The sequence below is a fragment of the Martes martes genome (genome assembly GCF_963455335.1).
Source record: "Martes martes genome assembly, chromosome: 14".
NCBI lineage: Eukaryota > Metazoa > Chordata > Mammalia > Carnivora > Mustelidae > Martes > Martes martes.
This window is the reverse complement of record NC_137902.1, coordinates 31,595,021-31,622,543: the sequence shown is the minus strand read 5'-3', so window position 1 is coordinate 31,622,543 and position 27,523 is coordinate 31,595,021. Positions and strand designations below refer to the sequence as shown.

The 27,523-nt window shown below is 37.4% G+C and overlaps 1 protein-coding gene across 1 annotated transcript in view; it reads left to right on the top strand.

The window, feature by feature from the left end:
- Nucleotides 1–27,523, top strand: part of CC2D2B (coiled-coil and C2 domain containing 2B) — a gene marked incomplete at its 3' end in the record, with an annotated part of 111,545 nt that overhangs the window by 34,898 nt on the left and 49,124 nt on the right. Inside the window, exons 12-19 of the mRNA XM_080823286.1 lie at nucleotides 5,679–5,819; nucleotides 11,813–11,921; nucleotides 12,119–12,237; nucleotides 14,734–14,911; nucleotides 17,668–17,818; nucleotides 19,023–19,170; nucleotides 24,385–24,523; nucleotides 25,666–25,869. Coding sequence (XP_080679412.1) covers nucleotides 5,679–5,819; nucleotides 11,813–11,921; nucleotides 12,119–12,237; nucleotides 14,734–14,911; nucleotides 17,668–17,818; nucleotides 19,023–19,170; nucleotides 24,385–24,523; nucleotides 25,666–25,869 — 1,189 coding nt within the window. The remainder of the gene's footprint in view (nucleotides 1–5,678; nucleotides 5,820–11,812; nucleotides 11,922–12,118; nucleotides 12,238–14,733; nucleotides 14,912–17,667; nucleotides 17,819–19,022; nucleotides 19,171–24,384; nucleotides 24,524–25,665; nucleotides 25,870–27,523) is intronic.

Genomic DNA, 27,523 nt, shown 5'->3' with positions numbered 1-27,523 from the left:
AGGATCCTGAGATCATGACCTGAGCCACCCAGGTGCCCCCTATATATCTTGTTTTAATGTCTCTTGTTTCTAGAAGGTTCTTTCATGTTTTCTGCCTAATACTAAGTCAAAATATACATTGTATTCAATTGCATGTTACTTTCTCAGGGGGCTCTTACTTGCCCATTAGATTAGATTAAATTCTCCCTCTCTCTCTTTTTTTTTTTTGTATAGTCACATAGCATTTATATATTTCCTCTTTCATAATATTCATCACATTTATAATTATTGGTTCTGTATTTTTCTCTCCTGGGATATTAGTTACCATCACCCAAAATATTTCCTGTCACATAAGATATTTATTATGTGTTCACTGATTTGAATTGAGTGTCACATACTCTGAGGTTTTTCCCTATTATCACCTTTTATTCTCTTAATTAAACCCATACTCTAGCTGTGTGGACTTCTATTATAACACCTAAACATTTTATTGCATTAGTTAATTTACATGTCTGTAAGCATCTTGAACCCAGAGAGCATGTTTGTTTATTTCTGTATCCCCCTTACCCAGCACAGTGCTTGGAATGCAGTAAGCATCCAGTGAATATTTGCTGAAGGAATAAATGGCAGTAGGCTTCTATTTCTAATAGACTGGATTTCATGAACAGCCCCTTTAATGAAAACAACCAAAAATGTCTGATAAAATACAAATATTATCTTTATAAACATATTGCCAAGATGGCAGAAAAGTAAGGAATCTGCAAAAGCCAAAAACAAAGTGAAAGGAGAAATCATAAAAATTAGTGAGGTGTAGAGCCAGCTTTTACCTAAGGATAGTTACCTTGAGCTGTCATTCAGACAGCTTCACGAAGTGCCAAAAGATAAAGCCAAGTTCAACTTAATTGGAAAGTCTAACAGGAGATCACTCTCTAATGAGTGTTAAACCTCATGAAGGGGTAATATAAAGGAGATAACAATGAAACTTGTCTTTGACTTTGTCACTAGGCAGAAGGAGGAAAATGTTCCTTTGAAAATTCATAACCACAAGCCAGCATTCATGCAGATTTATAATCTGAATTTATAGTACTTATGTGGTCTGAGATATCAGCTTTAACTTTTTTAAAGATTTTATTTATTTGTCAGAGAGAGAGAATGAGCACAAGCAGGGGGAACGGCAGGCTGAGGTAGAAGCAGGCTCCCTGCCAAACAAGGAGCCCGATATGGGACTCAGTCCCAGGACCCTGGGATCATGACCTTAGCCAAAGGCAGATGCTTAACCAGCTGAGCTACCCAGGCATCCCTAAGATACCAGATTTAGAATTTAACTTAAAATAGCCCCAAATCAGTAGTGACAGCAGATAATTGGCAAAGTCAATAAATACTCTTTCTGGAAGTGCAAAAATTTAACCCTAGCTCAGAGATTTTCCACAGATGTGAAATTCTAAGGAATATAGGCTTACAGTAAAAAAAAAAAAAAAAAAAGAAGAAGGATTGAGGAGCAAAAAAGCAGAAAATATATAGGTAGGTCTCAGTGAACAAATGCTGTAATGCTGTCTCATGGGGGTACAAAAATAAAGAGAGAGTTCAAATATATATCTTCTAGAATGGAGTAAAAAATGGAGGAGTGTAAGTGTAATTAAATATTTTGAGGAGGGGGCGCCTGGGTGGCTCAGTGGGTTAAAGCACCTGCCTTCGGCTCAGGTCATGATCCCAGCGTCCTGGGATCGAGCCCCGCATCGGGTTCTCTGCTCAGCAGGGAGCCTGCCTCCTCCCTTCTCTCTCTGCCTGCCTCGCTGCCTACTTGTGATCTGTCTACTTGTGATCTGTCTGTCAAATAAATAAATAAATAAATCTTAAAAAAAAAATATTTTGAGGAGGTGAGTAAAGGTAAAGCTTAATATTAGACTTTGATAAATCAAGGGCTTATATTTTAACTTATAACATCTAAAAGAAAAGAAAAAAGATATATCTCTCAAATCAGTATAAGAGGAAAGTGAGACAATATGAAAATATTGAAACAATCCAAAGGAAAGCAAGGAAAGAGAGAAAAAGGAACATAGAAGCAGATGAGACAAGTAGAAAACAAAAGAAAATGGAGTTAAAACTAAATATATCTAAATGGACTGAGTGCTCCATTTTTGTCTAGATTAGTTGACTGTATTAAAATTTTAAAAATCCATATAGAGCAACCTAGGTGTCCATCAATAGATGAATGAATAAATAAGATGTGGTGTATATACCCAATGGAATATTACTCAGCCATAAAAAAGAATGAGCTCTTGACATTTGTGACAACGTGGATGGAACTAGAGGCATTATGCAATGTGAAGTAATTCAGACAGAGAAGCACAAATACCATGACTTCACTTATATGTGGAATCTAAAAACAAAACAAACAAATGGACAACAACAAAAAAACAGAAAGAGACCATAAATCTAGACAACAAACTGGTGGTTGTCAGAGGGGAGAAGGGTAGGGAGTTGAGGAAAATGGGTAAAGGGGAGTGGGAACTATAGGCTTCCAGTTGTGGAATGAGTAAGTCATGGGGATAAAAGGTAAAGCATGGGGAATATAGTCCACGGTATTGCGCTGGAGTCGTATGGCGACAGAGGATAGCTATACTTGTGGTGAGCATAGTATAACTTCTAGAATTGTAGAATCATTACATTGTATACCTGAAACTAATGTAATATTGCGTGTCAACTATACTTCAATAAAAAATTTTTAAAAAATAGGAAAAAAAATCCCAAAACCAGAATCCAATTATATATTATTTATAAGAGATTTACCTAGATCATAAGAATATAAAAAGTTAGAGAACAGAAGTAATGGGGAAAAAAATCACAGAAGGTGCATAACTATGTTAATATAAAGTAAAATAGATCTTTATTTTTTATTTTTTTAAGATTTTATTTATTTATTTGACAGAAAGAGACAGCAGAGCAGGAACACAAGCAGGGGGAGTGGGAGAGGGAGAAGCAGGCTTCCTGCCGTGCAGGGAGCCCAATATGGGGCTCGATCCCAGGACCCTGGGGTCACCCTGAGCCAAAGACAGATGCTTAACGACTGAGGCACCCAGGTGCCCCAAAATAGATCTTTAAAGGCAAAAAACTTTAGTAGATACAAAGAGGGCCACATCAAAATGATGCAGTTTAATTAACATATATAGATATATATGTTTATAACATAAATACATATGTGCATATAATAATATGGCTTCAAAGTAAATAAAGCAAAATTGATAGGAGTACAAGGAGAAATAGCAAATTCACAAACATATTGGGCAATATTAACACATTCCTCTCAGTAATCGATGGGACAAGTAGACCAAAAAATTTCAGTATGGGTATAAAAGATTTGAACAACATGATGAACGAACTTGACTTAATATATAGTTATAGAACATTGTACCCAACAACTGCAAAATGCCACTCTTTTCAAGAACACAGGAAACATTTACAAAAGTTGATCTTCTGTTATTTCAATAAATCTCAAAGTCTCAGTATAGTCAACTGATTTAAGTAATTCAATGCAGAAAGAAATCTAATACAAAAATATAATTAGAAATCTCTATATGTTTGGAAAGTAAGAAATAAATGTTTAAAGTAATCTATTTTTCAGAGAAGATATCATTGATAATTAGGAAAGATTTTTGAATTTACTGATTAAGAATAAATATATATCAAAATTTGTGGTACAGTTAAAAACAGTACATAGAGGGATATTTGTTTATTTAAATACACATTAAAGAAAAGGAAAGGTTGAAAATTAATGAGCTAAGCATACTTAAGCTAGGAAAAAAGACAGAAGGAATGAAAGAGCAGAAATTAATAAGAAAGCTATGATAGAATACGTAAACTCAAATGTTTGGTAAAAATTGATAAACTCTGGGGCACCTGGGTGGCTCAGTGGGTTAAAGACTCTGCCTTCGGCTCAGGTCATGATCCCAGAGTCCTAGGATGGAGCCCCACATCAGGCTCTCTGCTCAGCGGGGAGCCTGCTTCCTCCTCTCTCTCTCCCTGCCTCTCTGCCTATTTGTGATCTCTGTCTGTCAAATAAATAAAATATTTTTTAAAAAAATTAAAAAAGAAATTGATAAACTCTGGCAATGCTGATTAAGAAAAGAAACAGCATGGGGCACTTGGGTGACTCAGTTGGTTAAGTGTCTGCCTTCAGCCGAGGTCATGATCCCAGGGTTCTGGAATCAAGCCCCACATCAGGCTTTCTGCTCAGCAGGGAACCTGCTTCTCCCTCTTCTGCTGCCCCTGCTTGTGCTCTCTCCCTCTCTCTGTGTCAAATAAATAAATAAAATCTTAAAAAGAAAAATAGCACAAATATACAATACACAATGTCAGGACAGAAAGGGGGACATTACTTAAGATGCTGTATTCTTTGAAAAACTTCATGCCTAAGAATGTAAACATTTACATGGAAAGGAAAATTCTGTACAAAAATGCAAACAGAATTGGGGTGCCTGGGTAGCTCAGTTGGTTGAGCATTGACTCTTGATCTTGGCTCAGATCGTGATCTCAGGGTTATGAGATCGAGCCCCACATCGGGCTCCATGCTCAGCAGGGAATCTGCTTGAGATTCTCTCTCCCTCTCCCCCTGCCCCTCCCACTTGTGCTGTTTCTTTCTCTCTCTCTAAAATAAATAAATAAAATCCTTAAAAAAAAAAAAATACAAAACAGAATATATCCAAGAAGTGAAAGGAGAAGAAGAAAAAAAAGAACCCTAAGTAGTTCAATCATTGTTAAAGAAATCAAATCAGTAATTTGAAATCTTTCTGCAAAAAAAACTCCAGGCTCAGATGACAAAATAAGGATTCTGTAGAACATTTAAAACAGTGATTCTCAAAATATGGTTCCCCAGGCCAGCAGCATCAGGTTCATCTGGAAACCTGTTAAAAATGCAAATTATCAGGTCCACCACAGCCTTACTGAATCCCAAACTTGGGGTAGGGCTTGGCAATCTGTGTTCAGCAGGCCCTCTGGTGATTCTGATATAGGAAATGTTGGAGGTGTCTGATTTAAAAATAGCTTCTATTTTCACAGACTTTTTCAAAGAATAGAAAAAGAGGCCACATTTTAAACTTCATATATGACATTATCTTTGAAATTAAAACTTGATAATACAAAAACTATTGCAACCCAATTTCATTCATGAACAATTACAAATATGCTAAGCAGAATTCTATCAAATAATACAGTGAATTGGGATCACTCCAGGAGTGCAAGGATGATTTAACATTAGAAAGTCAGTTAGTGTAATTTGTCATACTAATAGTGTGTTTGCGAAGTCATGAAACAGAATAAGTATTTTGTAAAACAGTATATTACCTGTTTCCAAATAATATGATCACTAACCCATCCAGCAAAGTACCTCTAAATTTGAAGCAATGATTTCAATTGTTAATCTGGGAAAAGTATAATAAATACACTCCAGAATGACCCGACCATCTGGAAAAGTCTGGGTTTTAGCAGAGCACTTTTGAATAGTGAAAAATCTTCAAGTCATAAAGGAATTAATCTCTTAATGGAATTTCAGTAGCTATATCAAGATTTGGGTAAAATGAAAAAAAAAAATCATAAGGTGCGGGTATCCAGAAGGGTTAGGGCAATACATTCTTCCAGGCCATTTTAAATGATTTGTCTTTCTAATCCACCAATGTATTTTTGATCTACCTTTATTGTTGTAGTAATACAAAACAGCTCTATGACTTAGAAAGGGAAAAAGACTTCTCTCTATTACACAGTATATTACGGACTTGGAAACAAATAAAATCCCTTCGACAACGGCAAGGGTTTACAAGCACCTCAGTAAAGTTACAGTTCCAAAGGTGAGTGGCTGCTCTGTTTGTTCTTATAGGGCTCCCGAAGAACTGCCCATGAATAACTGGAAATTCATAGTAACTGGGAGAAAATCCAGAAGCTAGACAGCTATTTAATGTAGTCAACAAAGGACTTGTATCTTGAATATATGAAAAATTCTTATAACTTAGTAAGACAACTGGATTTTTAAAATGGGCAAAAGATTTGAACAGATACTTCTCTAAAGAAGGCCCATGGATGGTAAATGCACACATGAAAAGATGTTCAGCATCATATCCTGTCAATAGAGAGGTCAATTAAAACCACAATGTGAATATACTATACACCATTTAGAATGGCAAAAATCCGTAACAAAATGGAATTTAAAAGACAATAACAAATACTGACAGGGGTGCTGAGCAGCAGAAGCTCTCACACATTGCTGATGGGAATGCAAATGCTGCAGCCCTTTGAAAGCAGTATGGCACTTCCTTACAAAGCTGCACAGAGACCCCACAGTCAAACTCCTAGCTGAGACATACAGTCATAGAAACATGGTTAGTGGAGGAGATGGTTACAATTAAAAACTGTACTTTTTAATCACTTAAGCTGTTTGTGAACTGTTGTGGGAATAACTGGTTCCCTCTCCATGGTCCACCATCTTTTTTCAAAACTGTAAGAGGGGTGCCTGGGTGGCTCAGTGGGTTAAGACTCTGCCTTTGGCTCAGGGCATGATCCCAGGGTCCTGGGATCGAGCCCTGCATCGGGCTCTCTGCTCAGCAGGGAGCCTGCTTCCCCCTCTCCCTCTGCCTGTGGCTGTGCCTACTTGTGCTCTCTCTCTCTCTCCCTGTCAAATGAATCAATAAAATCTTTAAAAAAAAAACTGTAAGAGGTTAGTGTAACTTCAGCCTATTAAGAAAGATATTTACTTTGTTGATTTTTCTTTTTTTTATATATTATTATTATTTTTAAAATAAACATAGAATGTATTTTTATCCCCAGGGGTACAGGTCTGTGAATCGCCAGGTTTACACACTTCACAGCAATCATCATAGCACATACCCTCCCCAGTGTCCATGACCCCACCCCCGTCTCCCGACCCCCCTCCCCCCAGCAACCCTCAGTTTGTTTTGTGAGATTAAGAGTCACTTATGGTTTGTCTCCCTCCTGATCCCATCTTGTTTCATTTATTCTTCTCCTACCCCCCTAACCCCCCATGTTGCATCTCTACTTCCTCATATCAGGGAGATCATGTGATAGTTGCCTTTCTCCGATTGACTTATTTCACTAAGCATGATACCCTCTAGTTCCATCCACGTTGTTGCAAATGGCAAGATTTCATTTCTTTTGATGGCTGCATAGTATTCCATTGTGTATATATACCACATCTTTATCCATTCATCTGTTGGTGGACATCTAGGTTCTTTCCCTAGTTTGGCTATTGTAGACATTGCTGCTATAAACATTCGGGTGCACGTGCCCCTTCAGATCACTACATTTGTATCTTTAGGGTAAATACCCAGTAGTCCAATTGCTGGGTCATAGGGTAGTTCTATTTTCAACTTTTTGAGGAACCTCCATGCTGTTCTCCAGAGTGGTTGTACCAGCTTGCATTCCCACCAACAGTGTAGGAGGGTTCCCCTTTCTCTGCATCCTCGCCAGCATCTGTCATTTCCTGACTTGTTAATTTTAGCCATTCTGACTGGTGTGAGGTGGTATCTCATTGTGGTTTTGATTTGTATTTCCCTGATGCCGAGTGATGTGGAGCACTTTTTCATGTGTCTGTTGGCCATCTGGATGTCTTCTTTGCAGAAATTGTCTGTTCATGTCTTCTGCCCATTTCTTGATTGGATTATTTGTTCTTTGGGTGTTGAGTTTGCTAAGTTCTTTATAGATTTTGGATACTAGCCCTTTATCTGATATGTCGTTTGCAAATATCTTCTCCCATTCTGTCAGTTGTCTTTTGGTTTTGTCAACTGTTTCCTTTGCTGTGCAAAAGCTTTTGATCTTGATGAAATCCCAATAGTTCATTTTTGCCCTTGCTTCCCTTGCCTTTGGTGATGTTCCTAGGAAGACGTTGCTGCAACTGAGGTCGAAGAGGTTGCTGCCTGTGTTCTCCTGAAGGATTTTGATGGATTCCTTTCTCACATTGAGGTCCTTCATCCGTTTTGAGTCTATTTTCATGTGTGGTGTAAGGAAATGGTCCAATTTCATTTTTCTGCATGTGGCCGTCCAATTTTCCCAACACCATCTATTGAAGGGGCTGTCTTTTTTCCATTGGACATTCCTTCCTGCTTTGTCGAAGATTAGTTGACCATAGAGTTGAGGGTCTATTTCTGGGCTCTCTATTCTGTTCCACTGATCTATGTGTCTGTTTTTGTGCCAGTACCATACTGTCTTGATGATGACAGCTTTGTAATAGAGCTTGAAGTCCGGAATTGTGATGCCACTGACTTTGGCTTTCTTTTTCAATATTCCTTTGGCTATTCGAGGTCTTTTCTGGTTCCATGTAAATTTTAGGATTATTTGTTCCATTTCTTTGAAAAAAATGGGTGGGATTTTGATAGGGATTGCATTAAATGTGTAGATTGCTTTAGGTAGCATAGACATTTTCACAATATTTGTTCTTCCAACCCAGGAGCATGGAACATTTTTCCATTTCTTTGTGTCTTCCTCAGTTTCTTTTATGAGTACTTTATAGTTTTCTGAGTATAGATTCTTAGCCTCTTTGGTTTATTCCTAGGTATCTTATGGTTTGGGTGCAATTGTAATTGCAATTGTAAATGGGATTGACTCCTCAATTTCTCTTTCTTCTGTCTTGTTGTTGGTGTAGAGAAATGCAGCTGATTTCTGTGCATTGATTTTATATCCTGACACTTTACTAAATTCCTGTACAAGTTCTAGCAGCTTTGGAGTGGAGTCTTTTGGGTTTTCCATTTATAGTATCATATCATCTGTGAATAGTGATAGTTTGACTTCTTCTTTGCTGATTTGGATGCCTTTAATTTCTTTTTGTTGTCTGATTGCTGAGGCTAGGACTTCTAGTACTATGTTGAATAGCAGTGGTGATAATGGACATCCCTGCCATATTCCTGACCTTAGCGAAAAAGCTTTCAGTTTTTCTCCATTGAGAATGATATTTGCAGTGGGTTTTTCATAGATGGCTTTGATAATATTGAGGTATGTGCCCTCTATCCCTACACTTTGAAGAGTTTTGATCAAGAAGGGATGCTGTACTTTGTCAAATGCTTTTTCAGCATCTATTGAGAGTATCAGATGATTCTTGTTCTTTCTTTTATTAAGGTGTTGTATCACATTGATTGATCTGCGGATGGTGAACCAACCTTGCAGCCCTGGAATAAATTCCACTTGGTCGTGGTGAATAATCCTTTTAATGTACTGTTGAATCCTATTGGCTAGTATTTTGGTGAGAATTTTTGCATCTGTGTTCATCAAGGATATTGGTCTGTAATTCTCTTTTTTGATGGGATCCTTGTCTGGTTTTGGGATCAAGGTGATGCTGGCCTCATAAAATGAGTTTGGAAGTTTTCCTTCCATTTCTATTTTTTGGAACAGTTTCAGGAGAATAGGAATTAGTTCTTCTTAAAGGTTTGGTAGAATTCCCCTGGGAAGCCGTCTGGCTTTTGTTTGTTTGGAGATTTTTGATGACTGTTTCAATCTCCTTACTGGTTATGGATCTGTTCGGGTTTTCTATTTCTTCCTGGTTCAGTTGTGGTAGTTTATACGTCTCTAGAAATGTATCCATTTCTCCCAGATTGTCAAATTTGTTGGCGTAGAGTTGCTCATAGTATGTTCTTATAATTGTTTGTATTTCTTTGGTGTTGGTTGTGATCTCTCCTCTTTCATTCATGATTTTATTTATTTGCGTCCTTTCTCTTTTCTTTTTGGTAAGTCTGGCCAGGGGTTTATCAATCTTATTAATTCTTTCAAAGAACCAGCTCCTAGTTTCGTTGATTTGTTCTATTGTTTTTTTGGTTTCTATTTCATTGATTTCTGCTCTGATCTTTATGATTTCTCTTCTCCTGCTGGGTTTAGGCTTTCTTTGTTGTTCTTTCTTCAGCTCCTTTAGGTGTAGGGTTAGGTTGTGTATTTGAGACCTTTCTTGTTTCTTGAGAAAGGCCTGTATCGCTATATATTTTCCTCTCAGGACTGCCTTTATTGTGTCCCACAGATTTTGAACCGTTGTGTTTTCATTATCATTTGTTTCCATGAATTTTTTCAATTCTTCTTTAATTTCCTGGTTGACCCATTCATTCTTTAGAAGGATGCTCTTTAGTCTCCATGTATTTGCGTTCTTTCCAAATTTCCTCTTGTGATTGAGTTCTAGCTTCAGAGCATTGTGGTCTGAAAATATGCAGGGAATGATCCCAATCTTTTGATACCGGTTGAGACCTGATTTATGACCCAGGATGTGATCTATTCTGTAGAATGTTCCATGGGCACTAGAGAAGAATGTGTATTCTGTTGCTTTGCAATGAAATTTTCTGAATATATCTGTGATGTCCATCTGGTCCAGTGTGTCATTTAAGGCCTTTATTTCCTTGTTGGTCTTTTGCTTGGATGATCTGTCCATTTCAGTGAGGGGAGTGTTAAAGTCCCCTACTATTATTTTATTATTGTTGATGTGTTTCTTTGATTTTGTTATTAATTGGTTTATATAGTTGGCTGCTCCCACGTTAGGGGCATAGATATTTAAGATTGTTAGGTCTTCTAGTTGGACAGACCCTTTGAGTATGATATAGTGTCCTTCCTCATCTCTTATTATAGTCTTTGGCTTAAAATCTAATTGATCTGATATAAGGATTGCCACCCCAGCTTTCTTCTGATGTCCATTAGCATGGTACATTGGTTTCCATCCCCTCACTTTAAATCTGGAGGTGTCTTTGGGTCTAAAATGAGTTTCTTGTAGGCAGCATATTGATGGGTTTTGTTTTTTTATCCATTCTGATACCCTGTGTCTTTTGATCGGGGCATTTAGCCCATTAACATTCAGGGTAACTATTGAGAGATATGAATTTAGTGCCATTGTATTGCCTGTAAGGTGACTGTTACTGTATATTGTCTCTGTTTCTGATCTACTACTTTTAGGCTCTCTCTCTGCTTAAATGTTTTTTTAAGCAAAAAACATTTTTTAATGTTTAAGCAAAAGTTCTTTGCTTAGAGGACCCCTTTCAATATTTCCTGTAGAGCTGGTTTGGTGTTTGCAAATTCTTTCAGTTTTTGTTTGTCCTGGAAGCTTTTTATCTCTCCTTCTATTTTCAATGATAGTCTAGCTGGATATAGTATTCTTGGCTGCATGTTTTTCTCGTTTAGTGCTCTGAATATCTCATGCCAGTTCTTTCTGGCCTGCCAGGTCTCTGTGGATAAGTCTGCTGCCAATCTAATACTTTTACCCTTGTATGTTACAGACTTCTTTTCCCAGGCTGCTTTCAGGATTTTCTCTTTGTCACTAAGACTTGTAAATTTTACTATTAGGTGATGGGGTGTGGACCTATTCTTGTTGATTTTGAGGGGGGTTCTCTGCACCTCCTGGATTTTGATGCTTGTTCCCTTTGCCATACTAGGGAAATTCTCTACAATAATTCTCTCCAATATACCTACTTTGTTGATTTTTCTTTCTGCTGCAGTGGTTTTAGTGAAAGTGCTTCTGACAATTTCTAAACCTACTCAATGTGAAACTTTATTGTAGAGTCCTGAATTGTTGTAAACTTGCTTCCTTCCCTCCACATCTTTAAACCAATCTGATACGCACATGCACTCTGAACCCCTGAGCAGAAAAGGAGAGCCACAGATGCCATAAGCTTGTCCAGAACAGTATCTCTGGACCTGTACTGCCTGCTCACCACCCACTCTTATTCACACTACTATCATCCTTGGATAGTAAAATTATTTGTTGTAGCTATTGGTCGTGTGTGTGTGTGTGTGTGTTAGCAACACCAAAACCAAATCTCAAATACGTCTACTATTTCTTCTCTGAATAATTATATTTATTATTAATTAGGATAAAAATGAATAAATGCGATGAACAAAACCAAGAAGAACTGTTAGAAATGTCTGAGGCTGAGAAGGAAACTGAAGGAAAAGCACTTAAGAATGGGGAAAAACAGGAGGTATTTATATTACAAAATAACATTCAACTCCTCTTAACTAGTTATAATGTTTAATTGTTTGGTAAAGTAGGAAATCTTGGTATTTTAAGTTACCCAAGAAAATGACACACATAAAAAACAAAAGTTTAATTTTAAGAATAGTTGTCTTAAGCAGTGAGCTTAGATTGTAAGTTATGTATTTATATTTTGGTTTCTAGAGCTTCTCATATTTAGCTTCAGAACTTGGAGAAACAGATATTGAAAGAATAAAGCCAATTACCCTGATGCCACATCTTTCTTTCACTGCCGAATTAACAAACTTATCCAGGTGTTCACTGTAAGCATTTTAAAGGATTATTTCTCTATTATAGGTTGTCTATTATAGTGTTTTAATAAAGTGAGTACCATATGCTGGGCACTTTACTAAGTTTTTAAACATATTTACACATTTAATTGCAAGTATAACTCTGTGGTATTATCCTTATCTTAGAGATGGGGGAATTAGACTTATGGAAGGGTAAGTTGCCCAGGGTCACACTTCTAATTCATGACCAAGGTAGAACATAAACCCATTTGTTTTGATGATTGTTTTTTTGTTTCACTATGACAGTAATTTTTGTTCAGGTGTAGATAGGAGATAAAGCCACTGTAAAAAAAAAAAAAAAAAAAAAAGATTATGTGGTTGCCCTTGCTTATTAAGGGGACCTGTTGCTTTCGTAAAAACTATTCTGTATCTGAAGGATCCTCTGGGCAATTTTCTACTTTGAAACAAACACTTTTCATTCCCAATTGTGACTTTTTCCTTGAGCTGTTTTCTCCCTATTCCTAGGACATTCACACAAAAACAGATCTAATATAGATCCCCATTTCTCCCATCTCTGGGCCTATGGATCTCATCTCCTTTAAAGAGGATGTGGCAGCTTTAGAACCCTGAACTAAGTTTAACTTTTCAACATCTCTGTCCCATGAGACGCTTTGTACCAATTTATCTTTGAGTGTTGTGAATGTGCATCACTTAGTACAGCGTTGGAGGATAATAAATGTCCAACAGATATTCCTATTTATGAAATGACTTGATGGATGATTACATCTAAAATGAACCTAAAGAGTAGCAGACACAAAGGCACAATTACCACTACCCTCCTTCTAACCAGCAAAGTGCAGCAGTGGAGGAATGCTTTATTTGTTCTACACCTACTTCCAAAGAGGACCTGAGATGATTATTATGTAAGACATGCATACAAAAGGACCGTCTAAATGAGGTTAAGGAAACATGAGCCATAAAATGGAAGTTAGAAGTAAAGAAGGGGAAGAGAAGGAGGAATAAAAATGGAGACTAAAACTTAGTGAAGTCAAGGCAATGTGGGATGTGTTCTGTCTTTTCAAAGCTATTGCCATTGTGGGCTATTGCTGTCATTATCCATTTGAAAGGTCCAGTTGAATAAGGATTTTTTCTCTGGAAAAGAATATACTGATGTCAAGGATAGAGAGGAAGGGAACACAGGGATTAAGGATGAATTATAAAGAGTTTACAGGTGACAAAAAAGGCAAGATTTCCTGAGGATAAATAAAATCCTGAATTAATGAATTTTCATAATCATTCATGAGGTCATTTTTAAAACTGCTTTCAGAGGGCAACATAAAGGGGAAATGTACCTAACATATTTCTCTAAAGTTAATTGAGAAGATGGTTAGAAGAGGCCAACAGGGAGATAGGAAAAATAAGTAATCTTTTGTCTCCTAACCCTCTGAAAAGATTATATGGGTAGATATGGGCACCAGGAGATCCTGGACCTATAGGACAATTAGGGTGAAGAACAGAAGGCCATGTTATGTTTCAACCTAGAGTTTATCTTCCAACCAGTCTTCTTCCTTCTGTAAAAGAGAAGTCCAAACATCATTTGGTCAGTTGCGTTACAGCTGGGAGGATATTCAGTAAATGCCGGGTGAATGAACAAATGAATGGCTGGCTGGCAGACTCTCTTTAGGAGTTTCATATCACTTAAGGGATCAGTTTATTTCCCAGTGAGTGTTTCATAGGTGCCCAGGGAATCTGGCTTGCCTCTCCGATCCTTGCTGTTAGAGAAAGAATGTCCTGGAGGAAAACAGTGTATTATCTAAGGCCTAAAGGGTTTTATAAAGACCTTAAAGAGGACACAACAAGCCTGTTGACTGAGAGCCACCTCGATGAGGTTATTGAAGATATGGCATATTTCTTTTAAGAGTGTGTCTTTCTTCTAGAAGTTAGAAAATATTTTCGAATCTTTAAATCAAGTTCCCCTACCCCCATTCCTAAGTCCCTCAGTTCCCTCCTCTTATAAGACATCTTATGGGGGCACCTGGGTGGTTCAGTGGGTTAAAGCCTCTGCCTTCAGCTCAGGTCATGATCCCAGGGTCCTGGGATCAAGCCCCGCATCGGGCTCTCTGCTCAGCGGGGAGCCTGCTTCCTCTTCTCTCTCTCTGCCTACCTTTCTGCCTACTTCTGATCTCTGTCAAATAAATAAATAAAATCTTTAAAAAAAAAAAGACATCTTATGATGGGTAAGTACCATAATCTCTTTAAGTTTCAATTTAGTGAAATAAATAACTGAGTGATTTATATAGTACCTTGATTTTAGTTCTTTGTCATTTTTGAGTAAATATCTTTAAAAAAAAAAACATTTGAGTAGGAGAGGCTCTTATCCACACATAGGCAAGCATTATTGAGGTTAAAGATAACATTTGTCCTTTAAAATGGTCATACTTTAACATGCCTAGATGCATTTTGAAAAGAACATTATGTTGCATCCATTTTGCTTTTCAAGGATCCTTTAAAGATTTATTTAATTTTTAGGCATGAACAAAAAAGGAGAGCCAAAATTCAGAAGCTTAAATACTTCATTAAAATACTATACAACAATAAACAGGTTTCTTGTACTTCAGTATCTCCTCTTCAGTTTGATTTTAAAGTCATGTTTCAGCAAATTTTCAATATTCAGTTAATATACTGGCCTGAAACAATTTGCTTAGAGGTATGCCATCATCATTTACTTTTGTATCTTGTTTTATGCCATACATAATTTTCAGCTTCTTGTTAGTTACTGTTATATGTGACAAGTAATTTCTATTTAAAGATGACGGATCTTTATGGGTAGGCAAACTATTTATAAATAATATATTTATAACTCAGCAATAGTCTTGTATGCTACAAGTACAAAATTATTTGATTTGTGGCTTTCTAAATACTTCCATTCTTTCCTATTAAAATTCCTCTCAACCCTGGTTGTGCAGCACTATTATTCATTTGCTCATGAGACGGAAGAGGGTTATTTAAACTATAATGTGTAACATAGTTATTGTTGGTATTGAATGATTTCTCCAAATTGTCTCAGCCCTGACTTAGTGATTTCAGTGTGTTGCTGAATTTGTATGTGTGTATGTGGTTTTATTCATTCATTCATTCATTCATTCATTCATCTGTTTATGTTTTGGATCCCTTTTAGAATCTGATGAAAGAACATACACACAAAAGACTCCTGATCCCTGTCCAAAGACCCAGCCTAAGAACCCCTGCACTAAATGGAGACTAAAATAGGACAGTGGGAAAAAATTAGAAACATTAAAGTAGTCTAGATAAGAAGTCTTGATGGCTAACATAGGGGTTAAACTTGCAACTACACCTGAAAGGAAAGTTAGGAGGGAATAAAGATTTTTGTATGTGAGCATCGAGTGAGCTTTGGGGAGTAGGGAGAGAATTATGATTATAAATCTAAATCAAAGGTATTTTTACAATACCTAAAATAATTTTTTTCTATCCCCGATGAGGGGCTACATTCATTTTGTTCATCTATACGTCAGGTTTCTGTCATCTTAAAATGTACCTCTGTTGAAACTTCTATTTAAAAAATACACTGAATATAGTTTCCAACTGTACCTAAAATAAATTGTGAATAATCTAGCCAGTTGAAGTATAAAACTTGCCTCCACCCCCAAGTAGATAAATGTGTATTTCAAATTCTTCATCATCCTACATCTTAGAACATGATCTTAGCAAACTAAGAAGCAGGGAAAGAAAGGAATCTAGCTGGGATTAAAGTGCACCATGAGCAACTGAAAATGTTGCAAAATAAATCTATATGGCCTAACCTAACAGATTCTGACCCACATTTTGAATTTACTTCTTATCATTCCCTTTATTCATTTTTCACTTTAGCCAAACTAAACTGCTTGGGTTTTTTCCCCCATACATCCTTGCAATTTCCTACTTCTGAGCTTTTGAACATTCTGGTTCTCCCACTTACAAGGCCCATCTTCATTCTTGACACTCCATCCTAGCCACACAGTGATTTTAAGAGCTGCCCTCAGGGGACAAGGCTCTCCCAGGAGACTTCACTCATGAAGGTGGAATTCTCTTACCTTCACCTTTACTATCCAGGGTCTGGCCTCCAGCCCTGCAGTCCCAGAAACTGGATTTGACAGTCCATAAGAATATGTCTATATCCCCTAAACAATTCACAAGGCTGATCTGTAAAATAAAAAATGCCAGTGTAATGTTTGAATATAGTTATCAGTATAGTTATGCCTCTTTTCACTTACCCAGTTTACTGATTTGCAGTAGGAAATTTCTTTCAGAGGCCTGAACAGGCTGTAAGCCCATTAGCTATAACCCCTACATACCTTTCTGTGTTAGGGATGCCTTTGTCAAGGAACTAGTGTGCTGACTTCTAGTCACTCTTGCAGGGACAATATCTAGATGAGCAGAAAAAATATTTGCTTCTTTGACTTTCCTTTTACTCTGCTTTTTTGGTTAATTAGCCATCCTTTTGAGTGACACATTCTTACCTTTCAGGAAGCATTTTTTTTCCTCCTTGATTTTCTTCTTCTTTGAGCATGTCACTATTTTCCCAAATACTGACAACACAGTATAGGTCAAAATAAGATTTTTGTTTAAAAAAAAAAAATTATGTCTGGGCATCTGGGTGGCTCAGTTGGTTAAGCCACTGCCTTTAGCTCAGGTTCCCGGGATCGAGTCTGTGTCAGGCTCCCAGATCCCCGGGGAGTCTGCTTCTCCCTCTGATCCTCTCCCCTCTCACGTTGTCTCTCAAATAAATAAATAAAATCTTTTTAAAAATTAGGTTTATAGTTATGGCAGTGATGGAATGGTAGTAGAAAGGACAGCATACAGAATCAGAAGACCTGGGTTTAGTACCCAGTGGACATCTATGGAGCTGTCTACTCAACCCCTCCCTTACTCCTTCTTCTGCGACTCTTTCTCCCTCCCCTACCTCCCACAGTTTGTTTAACTTGTCCTCTGATTCTATGAACCAGTGAATCTCCCTTTTCCTAAGCAATTCAACCTGAATTTCTACCATTTATAATAAAAACTAATATAGTTTCATATAGAGACTCCATTGCTGCATTTATAAAATTGGAAAAGTAATGCCTATTTCCTAATCATTTTTATCAGGCTTAAATGAGATAAAGAACTTTAAAAGTGCTATGCAAAAGTAAGTTTTTTGAGTATTATGTTATATGTACCTCTATGCTCAGAACTCTCTTTGTAATCCTTTAATTCAACTCATTTTCTCTGAAACGAGTAAAAGGCATTATTTTTAAGGACTTATGATTATCTCCTTTCTCATAATCATATGGATGTAATGCTCTACAGAAATACCTATTTTATATGCTAGTATTTTTTAAAAAGAATAAAAATGAGGGTTCTCATTTTAGCTCCCCGCCCCCCATTTTGTACTTTCAATGAGCCATCAGTTGTTTCTTTTATATTTAGGTTTATGAGATAAGTAAAAGAACAAGTTTACTGGCAAAACTATATTTACCTTTACCTAACAACACAGAGTTGAAAAGTAAAACTGTTTTGGAATATGTAGAATTTAGCTCTGATGAGCTGGTCATACCTGCATGTGGAGAAGTAGGAAGCAGTAAGTTTATTTAACATGTCCCCCTCCCACTTTCATTCTCTTCATGAGTTCTATATCCTACCTAACTCTGGGTCATTTATGTGAGTCAAGAGTGCTCTGTTTGCAGTATTAGCTTTAAAGTGTATTAAGTTCTCCTTTCAGATGTTAAACTAACATTTTTAAAACTGTCTTGAATCAGATCTTTGAAAAATCTAGAATTTGGAATTGGCAACTGTGCTTTTCCTAGATTACCTGAGACAAGAGCAGTACACTCTCTGGAACAGGAGCTCTGCTCCTGAGTGGAGAGACCGCTCTGCTTCTGCCTCTCCTTCAGCAAAGCCTAAAGATCCTCCGGGACCTGTTGATGCATCCTTGAGCTGAATAGAGAAGGAAAGTAGAGATGGAGTGAGAAAAGGAGAGAAGGATGAAGGGATATTTCTGTTCACTTGTTTTTCAATTGATTTCACTCCTCATGCAATGAAATATAAGTCAGCATGTCTGTGAGAACACCACCATTCCTCTCACTCTCCCCCAGATGCCTTCTTTCACCTTCCTAGCTAGGAGTTTCACAGCTTCTTGTGTATGAACAAGTGGAAGGGAAGAATGAAGAAGTGAGCAGTGAGGAGAGAGAAGGAAATAAGCAGGCAAAAAAGCCTGGGAAGGACAGGAATAAGAAAGGAATGTAGTTGCTTAGAGTCCAGCTGAAGTGAGAAAATAGGGTTGTGGGAACCCAGGAGAAAAGACTTAGGGCAAAAAATTTAGGGAGCACCAGGAACTCAGAAGAAGTTTCAAGGAGTATTGTTAAGCTCTCTGGAGAATGAGAAAGAAAATGGGTAGAGGGGGAAGACTCAGGACTGTAGGGAAAGGGGACAGAGTAGTAGCTGGCCTCTAGTTCTGTGGCCAGCTGTCCTTTCCTGCTGGAAGCCACTTCCAGAAAGAATGGTTAACGATGCTTCTAGTAGTAAGAAGAGGATAATAGAGGGGCTCATCCCTAGGTCTTCAGATCAATATTTTCCTCTCTGTTTTGTAGTCTGTTTGAAGTAGTCTGCCTTGAGGTACCTTTGATGGAAAATGAGGGAGGGTTCTAAGATTAGAGCCTGATGTCACTACAGAACAGCCTGGGGTTCCACAAGTAAATCGGCGGGGGTGGGGGTGGGGGCGGAATCTACAGTGTCACACTCTATGCTTTAATAAAAATTCATGTTCTAATACTTTTTATAAACAGATGTGCCTTTTCTTCTTGAGGGAAATGGAACTGAAGAAATTTGTCTTTTGACATCAGGAAAACTGAGCTACTCCCTATCGTGGGCTTTAGACGAAAATGGTATTCCTCTGACACCCATGTCACAGTCACTAAGATCTGCTTACTGCAGGTAATAAACTTTTATGCTTGACAAATAATGCCATTCCTCAACAAAGCATCACACAGAACCTGTGTCTGTAAAAGAGAAAACTCTAGCAGTGGCAAGAGTAGTCTAGTTTATTTGGACTACTTATTTTTATTTGGATTCATATGTAAGTGAATGTATCTCTTTAATGCTTAGGTTTATAGTTATATGGATGATGGGAGAGGCCGTTCCATACCTCTTGCAGGCAGAGGCCAAGACCCCCAAGGATTTTATCTCTGGATCCTTGGTATATCCCAACCTTTCTGGATTATGAAAGAATCATTTGTGTATTATCAGTTTGCTAGAAGAAAAATCCTAGAAATCTTATTCTATGCCCTAGGACTTCTTAGAGAAATTGGGGTTAATATCCAGATCATACCACAAGTGGAATTACTAGAATTAACTACAATAAAAAATCTATAAAAAGGTAATATTGCTTTATATATTGAGCTGTGTTTGAATAAAACAGTAAATATAAAAAGCCAAGTAGATTCCCTTATTTCAAAATGATGATAACAGAAAGACGTTCCCTCCTCCCGATCTAAACACATATATATTTTTTTAAAACATTGTTATACCCAACTATATGACACTATGGAAAAGTCAGAACTATGGGAACAGTAAAACATCAGTAGTTGCCAGACATTAGGAAGAAACAAGGATGGATAGGCAGGGCACACACGATTTTTAGGGCAGTGAAACTCCTGTCTGTATGATACTATAATTGTAGATAAATGTCATTACATTTTGTCAAAACACATAAGAGTGTACATCACCAAGAGTAAAGCCTAATGTAAACTATGGACCTTTAGTGATAAAATGATGTGTCAGTCATTGATTGTAACAAATGCAACTTTTTTATTGCAATAAATGTAATAAATTATAATTCTGGTACAAGATATTGATGGTAGAGGAGATTGCATGTTTTGGGGGGGAGGGGACATAAGGAAACTGTGCACTTTCTGATCAGTCTTGCTCTGAATCTGAAACTGCTCTAAAAAAAAGTATTTTTAAAATATATTTTTTTTAAATTTAAAACATTGCTATAAATAACTTGGATTAAACAGGAAATCACAACTGAAATTAGAGACTGTTTTATAAATAAGAGTGAGAACACTATGTATAAAGTCAGTGGCATATGTCCAGAGTCATAGTAAGAGTTCATAAATGATTTTCTTGGGAATAGTTTTAGGGGAAAACAAACAAAGTGTCAGTAGCACTCAGCAACTGTTGTTGAGAAGGCTGAGGTCGTGGATGTGGATTATTTTCCTTTTTTATTTTATTTTTATTTTTTTTATAATTTTTTAATTTTTTTATAAACATATAATGTATTATTAGTCCCAGGGGTACAGGTCTGTGAATTGCCAGGTTTACACACTTCACAGTGTAAGGGCCTATTTAGCCAGAGCAATTCCATCCGGTTAGGTTAAACGTTGATTTTGTTGTTTATGCAGTAAAACTTAAACTGACCCTGCCCCCCCCCCAGGGGAACTTACTTAAACGCAAGTCTGGAAACCAGTAGAATATGGTCCACCAGTCCCTGATAACAGAACCCAAATACAAGGGCGGGTCAGGTCATGTGGAGGTAAAGAGCCCGAATGCAGGGATGAGTTGGGCCAGTTGGAGACATCAATTAATTAAGCACGCATACTGTCTCCCTAGCTACCAAGGAGTGTGGGCCCCACCTTTTGGGCGCCAGTCCTGACCAAGGTGATAGGCTAGTTCAAATAGCTACTATGGGGTAAATTGTAATTCAGTTGGCCACCTGTGTGTGACCTAGCATGATTGTGCAGCTTTCTCTGTGTGTTACAATCTCATTGGCCACCTGTGTGTGGCCAGGCTCAACCACATGGCCTTTGCTCCATAAAAGTTAGTCAGCAAGGCAGGGAGGGGTCGCCCTTTCTGTAAGAGGCGACCCAGACCGGTCGGTTTGATTCTCAGTGCTTGGCACGAAATAAAGCTTTGCTTGACCTTCGCTTTTTATCAGTCTTGTTCCTTTGACCATGGACCCAACAACAGGACTCACCATAACACATACCCCTGCCCCGCAATGTCCATAACCCCACCACTCTCTCCCTACTCCTTTCTTATTTTTAAAACTGAAGTTTTAAGTTTTGAAAAGAGGCTTTAAAATAAGACAATAGAATCAAAGTATAAGTTTTTCTTGAAAATTGGGACAATTTTTATCTTCTTAGAATAAATGATGAAATCCATAGAAAAAGAGCCAGAATGTATTAGGAAGAGTATGTGATCCTTCAGAGTCAAGAAGATATTGAACCAGAGTATAAGTGATAGCTTGGCTCTAGAGAAGAGGAAATCTCTTCAAATCAGAGAAGGAAACGGAAATTGCAGTATAGACAGGAATGTAATTTTGATGATGTCCTTGTTTTGCTAAGGAAACAAGGTCATCTTCTTAGAGACCTGAATAATAGCATTTTAGAGAAAAGTGGACAGTTAATAAAGGTAATCCATTTTGGAGGTAGTGAATAAGATTTTAATACTCTATGCTTGTATTTCTTCGTTTTTCCCTAGCATCATCCCCACTGGGGCTATTCCCAGTCTTTGCCTCCTTATACTATTCTTTTTTTTTTTTTTTTCCTTTTTGGAGTCAAATATTTATTCTTCTTACTCTAAAGCTAACTTGTATATAGGTAATTTGGAACTTTCCTTTGTCTCCTGTTGGATCCTGATGACATATCTATATCCTTTTCTTACGTTATCTTTAACTCTTCCATTTCCCTAAGATGTCAGTCTTTTACATTCAAGAAGTCTTCTTTGTTTTAAAAACAAAGAAAAACCCAAGCATTTGATTAATCCCTGAAAACCTGTCTTGGCTGTTTTTTCTGTCCAAGTCCTCGTTTGTGTAGTCTACTGATCTGTGTACAAGGCCTCCATTTTTCATTCACACGTTCCTTCCCTAACTCAACCCATTTATTCCTGAACACTACCAGTGACCTTCTGGCCATAGTCACCGGCCTGTCCTCATCATTTTGCTTCTTGAAGTCTTTTCTCTCATGGCTTCTATGATGCTGCAGTTAGCAGTTCCACTTACTTGGGAACTCAGGTTTACAAAAGATAAAAAGCAGTTCTGTTAAAGATTGGAACAGATGACAGATTTCAAGAGGCAGTGAATTGCAAGAGGTTTCAAAGTCCAGAGTACTCTCTAAAGAAGTTAGCTTGGGGATGCCTGGTTGGCTCAGTGGGTTGAGCGTCTGCCTTCGGCTGGGGTCATGATCCCAGGGTCCTGGTGATGTAGGTGAGGTTTATTGTGGTGAAGTCCAGAGCCCATGACCAAGAAAGAATTCTTGAGACATCTTTGGTGCAAAATGGTGATTTATTAAAGCACGGGACAGGACCCATGGACAGAAAGAGCTGCTGCCCCAGGATTGTGAGGGGTGGCAGGTTCTGTACGATGGGTTTGGGGGAGATAAGGAAAAAGGGAGGTTTCAATAGAACTTTCATATGCTAAAGAGGACCTACAAGATACCTGATACCAGAGGCCTTGCCATTGGCAGGGTCATTTTCCCCTTCTTAGCAAGGTATTAACATTAAGATAGCTGGGAGAAGCCTAAAGAATGTCACCTATGTGCCACCCAGGAGTGGGAGTGGAGGAAGGTTGCAGGGTGTCAGACTTTGCTTTGTCCTCAGCCAGTCTTCTGGTCCCTCATCACTGGGATGGAGTCTCGCATCAGGCTCTCTGCTTGGCAGGGAGCCTGCTTCTCCCTCTCCCTCTCTCTGCTGCTCCCCCTGCTTGTGCTCTTTCCCTCTCTGTCAAATAAATAAATAAAATCTTAAACAGAAGTAGAAGAAGAAGTTAACTTGAAGTAAAACTTTACAATGGGGACATCTGTGATCAAAGTGGTTGGTTCCAGAACTCTGCTCTACAGTTTTGGGCACTCAAGGGCTGGTGTTGAGCAGAGGTTCCAGGAGCCTCGGATGGGTGCTCCAAAAGGCAAGGCTGACTTGTGGGTGTCAGAGCATGGAGTTCTCCTTTGGAGCAGGGAGATCTGAATGAAAGTATTCATGTACTTTCTGAATTACTCATTCACTTATTCATTCATTAATGAGCTGGAAATGAAGCAGTAAACCAAAAGATCTTGGAATACTTTAATATCACATTGAGCACACTTCTCAAATCTCAGTGATTATAGTCCAGAGTTTTCACTTAACACATTTTTAAAATATAGGAGTTTTTCTTATGCTCTCTAGTTAATGAAATTTTCTGACATGGTTAATTGACTTTTTGTGTTTGCACCTCTTTATCTTCCACACCTTCATTCTACATGTACTTTTCTTGATGAAAATCTGCACCTTTACTAATTCTTTCAGTCAGTTTCTGTGGCTAGCAAATTTATTTAGTTTTTGTGTATCTGAAAATATCTTTATTTTGTCCTCATTCTTGAATAATAGTTTGGGTATAAAATCTGAGGTTGATACTTATTTTCCCCTTGACACTTTGAAGCTATGATTGCATAATCTTCTGGGATTTATTATTCTTATTTAAACGTCGCCATGTTGGTGTTTTGTAGATGGTCTGTCTTTCCTCCCTAATAACCTTACCTTTTTTTTTTTCCTTAATTCATAGAGACAGAAAGCCAGTAGTTGGGAGTAGAGAGGAATGGGGAGTTGTTTAACAGTTTCTTTTTGGAATGATAAAAATTCTGGAAATAGTGACAGTGGTTGTACAACACTGTGAGTATACTTAATGCTACTGAATTGTGTTACTTGCTTGGCATTTGGTTGTGGAGAAGGGAGTACAGGGGAAAAAGGGATTTTGGCATAGCGCACAGCTGAACACCTATACGGGTGGCTGGAGGAATTATTGTAGCAAAGGCAGGAGATGTGCTGAGGTCTTTATTACTCTCCCTGAGGAAGAAATCATGGGAGTACATTGAAATCCAATCATAACTTTTTACTTTTAAGGCTGTAACTGGAAAAGTTTCTCTCCCTAAGGTATTAATTAACATGTAAGCTTTGCCTCAGCCTTTGTGACCTGGGCTAGCACTCTTCCTATGAAAAGGAATATTTCTTACATGATGGTTTAAGAAATCAGATCTCAGGCCCGAGAGATCTCTTGTGACAAAGATACCAAAAGAGTTCAAATATAAGGACAGAAATAGGAATTAAAGAAAAGAAGAATACTCACACTTCACCTATTTGTAATTTTGCTTATATTCACAAGGTATTTTTCTCTGTTAGTGTGTTAAGAAATGTAGATGCAAGAGGGGTTCCTGGAATTCCATGGCTCATTAATACACAGAAGCTTTTTGAGTGGGCAAATGAAGTAAAAATTGATCCAAATAATCCAGAATATTCTGATTTAATGGAATTTATTATGGTAAGTTATAGCAAGTATCAATACCATATATTCTATTTCCTAAGCTCTACCCCCTTATACTTCATAGTTTGCTGTATATTTTTCTAGGCACCAGGAGGCATATAAAGATAACTTAGAGGACAGATCCGATTTTCAACCAGTTTTACAGTATTGTAAAGACAGTTAGAAATTCAACAACTGAAATAATTGCTACTTAGGCCTGATGGTTGGTACTCTGCCATTGCTTTGCAGCCTGCAGTACATCCTATAGGATAACCTTCAGGCAAGCATCTCTTGTACAACTACTGAGTACCCATAGTATTCTAGATGCCAGGGCTATAAAGATGATCTATAGACACACTCTTACCCTCAAAGACTCTGTTCACTGCTTCTATCCTTTCTTATAACCACCTGAACTGCTCTGTATGCCTCAAACATGCATTCTTCATGTGTTTATTCATGTCATTCCCTCTGCCTAGAAGGGCACCCTAGGTGGCTATCTTACCTACCATGCAAGTCTGATGAAGGTTCCACTGATAACCTCAGTTAGATATGGGCACTTCTTTCCATTCCCTCCTGTTAACTTTTTCTTTCTCTTTATAACTTCTATGACTCTGATATCATTCTGCCTTTTACTGTAGTTTTTCATTCTGTGTTTTATCTTTCCTTGTAGAACTACAGCGAATAAATCTTTGATAGCTAGCACTTTTCCCTGCATGGACCATGTCTGCACATTTGCATTTATTGAGTAAAACAATGCATAGATTATTGCACTTAAGCTTCCCTAGATCAGAGCTTCCCAGCTAAGGTGCTCTGTTGATTACAGGTATACAGAAATATTGATCCTTTCTCAGCATTTATGACAAACAGATATGAATAGGTCTCATCTTTAACACAGTGTGCAATATAAATATTCTCATTTTTCATTTCAGTCATGACCAGGAAAAGGTTGGCAAGCCATGGAGGTTGGATTCTATTTTTTTCTTTTCTTTTTTTTTTTTTTTTTCCCAGATTCTGTCTCTGTATAGAGTCATTTCTCCATTTCCTTCATATCTGGCAACTCTAACATCTAGCAGTTGAAGGGAAAAAAGTGTTTTGAAATGATTCTCAAATTTTAAAAAATTAATATTTTAAGTAAAGACTCTATTATTTATGTTTTATAGTACATGAAACATAAAGGACAGGACATTCCAAAATATTTTCGTCTGGAACAGTTGCAAGATGAATTTAACTTTGTTTCTGAAGGAGAAATGAGAAAGAGTAAACGTTTCCAGCTATTGCAACTTAGAAATGCCGGTCAGTTAGACATTTTCCTTCTGCAGCAAATACCCCTTTACGACAAGGATATTCCAGATTTAGTCTTCCAGGTATGTGATTTCTATTTGAATATTGTTTATTGTATGATAAATTAATATTTTTGCTGCTTTAAATCTATCTTAATTTTTTCTCTTTTTTAACAAATAAGTTTATATTAAAAACCTATTTTAAAAATAGGTTATAATAGACTTATTTAAATTTTGTTATTATCTATAAGAAAAACATGGATAAACTCTTTGATATTTGTCTTCATTTTATTCTGGACTGAAAGTAAATTGCAATAAGCCACTTAATATTAAATAAAAGTCGTTTTAAAAAATAGTGTGTGTTTGTTTTTGTTGTTGCCACACAGCCATCCTTTAGCTTGTATACCTTAACTTAGAAGATACACAAACAAAACTATATAGGACTCATTACATTTAAAACTCAAGGACATTCATATTCTGAACCAAATGGACTGTCTGGAGACTCTCTTTGGTGTGGCTCAGAGGTAAAAGGGGAAATGCAAATTAATGATTTTTCAATGACAATATTTTAGCACCACCAGTCAGTACATTTGACTGTTATCATCGTATAACGATAGGATTTGCAGATAATTCATGACTTTCACAAACAAGAGTGAGTAGAAATATATGTAATCCCAAACTGACCAATTGGTATTTGGCTTCAGGTTTAATTATGGTCAATCTCCTGTTCTGAGACCTTAGGAACTTCAGTTAGCAAACTATAGTGGGAAGGCCTTAGAATAGCTTAGAATAGCTAGAAAGTTACTCCGTTTCCTCCTGCTGCTTCTCTCAGTGATTGGGTTTACTTCTACACTTCCATAAACTGTGACAGGCAGAGCACAAGGCTCAGGATAATCGGGAATATAACCTCATAAAAGAGGAACTGTTCCTGCTCTTGAAACTAGGAGCTTTCCTTATCTTTTTTTTTTTTTAAAGATTTTATTCATTTATTTGACAGAGAGAGAGAGATCACAAGTAGGCAGAGAGGAAGGCAGAGGGGATGGTGGGGAAACAGGCTCCCCCGCCGAGCAGAGAGCCTGATGCGGGGCTCGATCCTGGGACCCCAAGACCAGGACCCAAGCCAAAGGCAGAGGCTTAACCCACTGAGCCACCCAGGTGCTCTAGAGCTTTCCTTATCTTATTTGAACTATTCAGAGAACAGAAAAGCAGGGAAAGTAATCCTACTCATTTTCTGAGTCTGATATAACTCTCATACCAAAATGGAGCAAGGAGGACAGGAAATGATCATTTTGGATTTTACTTATGACCATAGTTGTAAAATTACTAATAAAATTTCAGCAAATTGATAAGCAATGTGTTGTATATAAATATATAATTATACTTTATAATCCAAGAGGGTTTGTTTTCACATAACAAAGCTAATTTAATTTGGGAATCTATTAATATAAATTACCATGTTAACAGGATTAAGGAAGGAAAAATATGCTTCTCTTAATAAATGCCCAGAAGGCATTTAATAAAATCAGTGCTCATTCATGATGAAAGCTCTTAGTATATTAGAATTAAAAGGGAATTTTTTCTTTTTTTAGTTTTTATTTTAATTCCAGTTAGCTAACATGCAGTGTTATATTCGTTTCAGATGTACAATATAGTGATTGAGCAGTTCCATGCAATACCCAGTGCTCATGACAAGTGCACTGTTCATCTCTATCACCTATTTCACCCACCCTCCCCCACC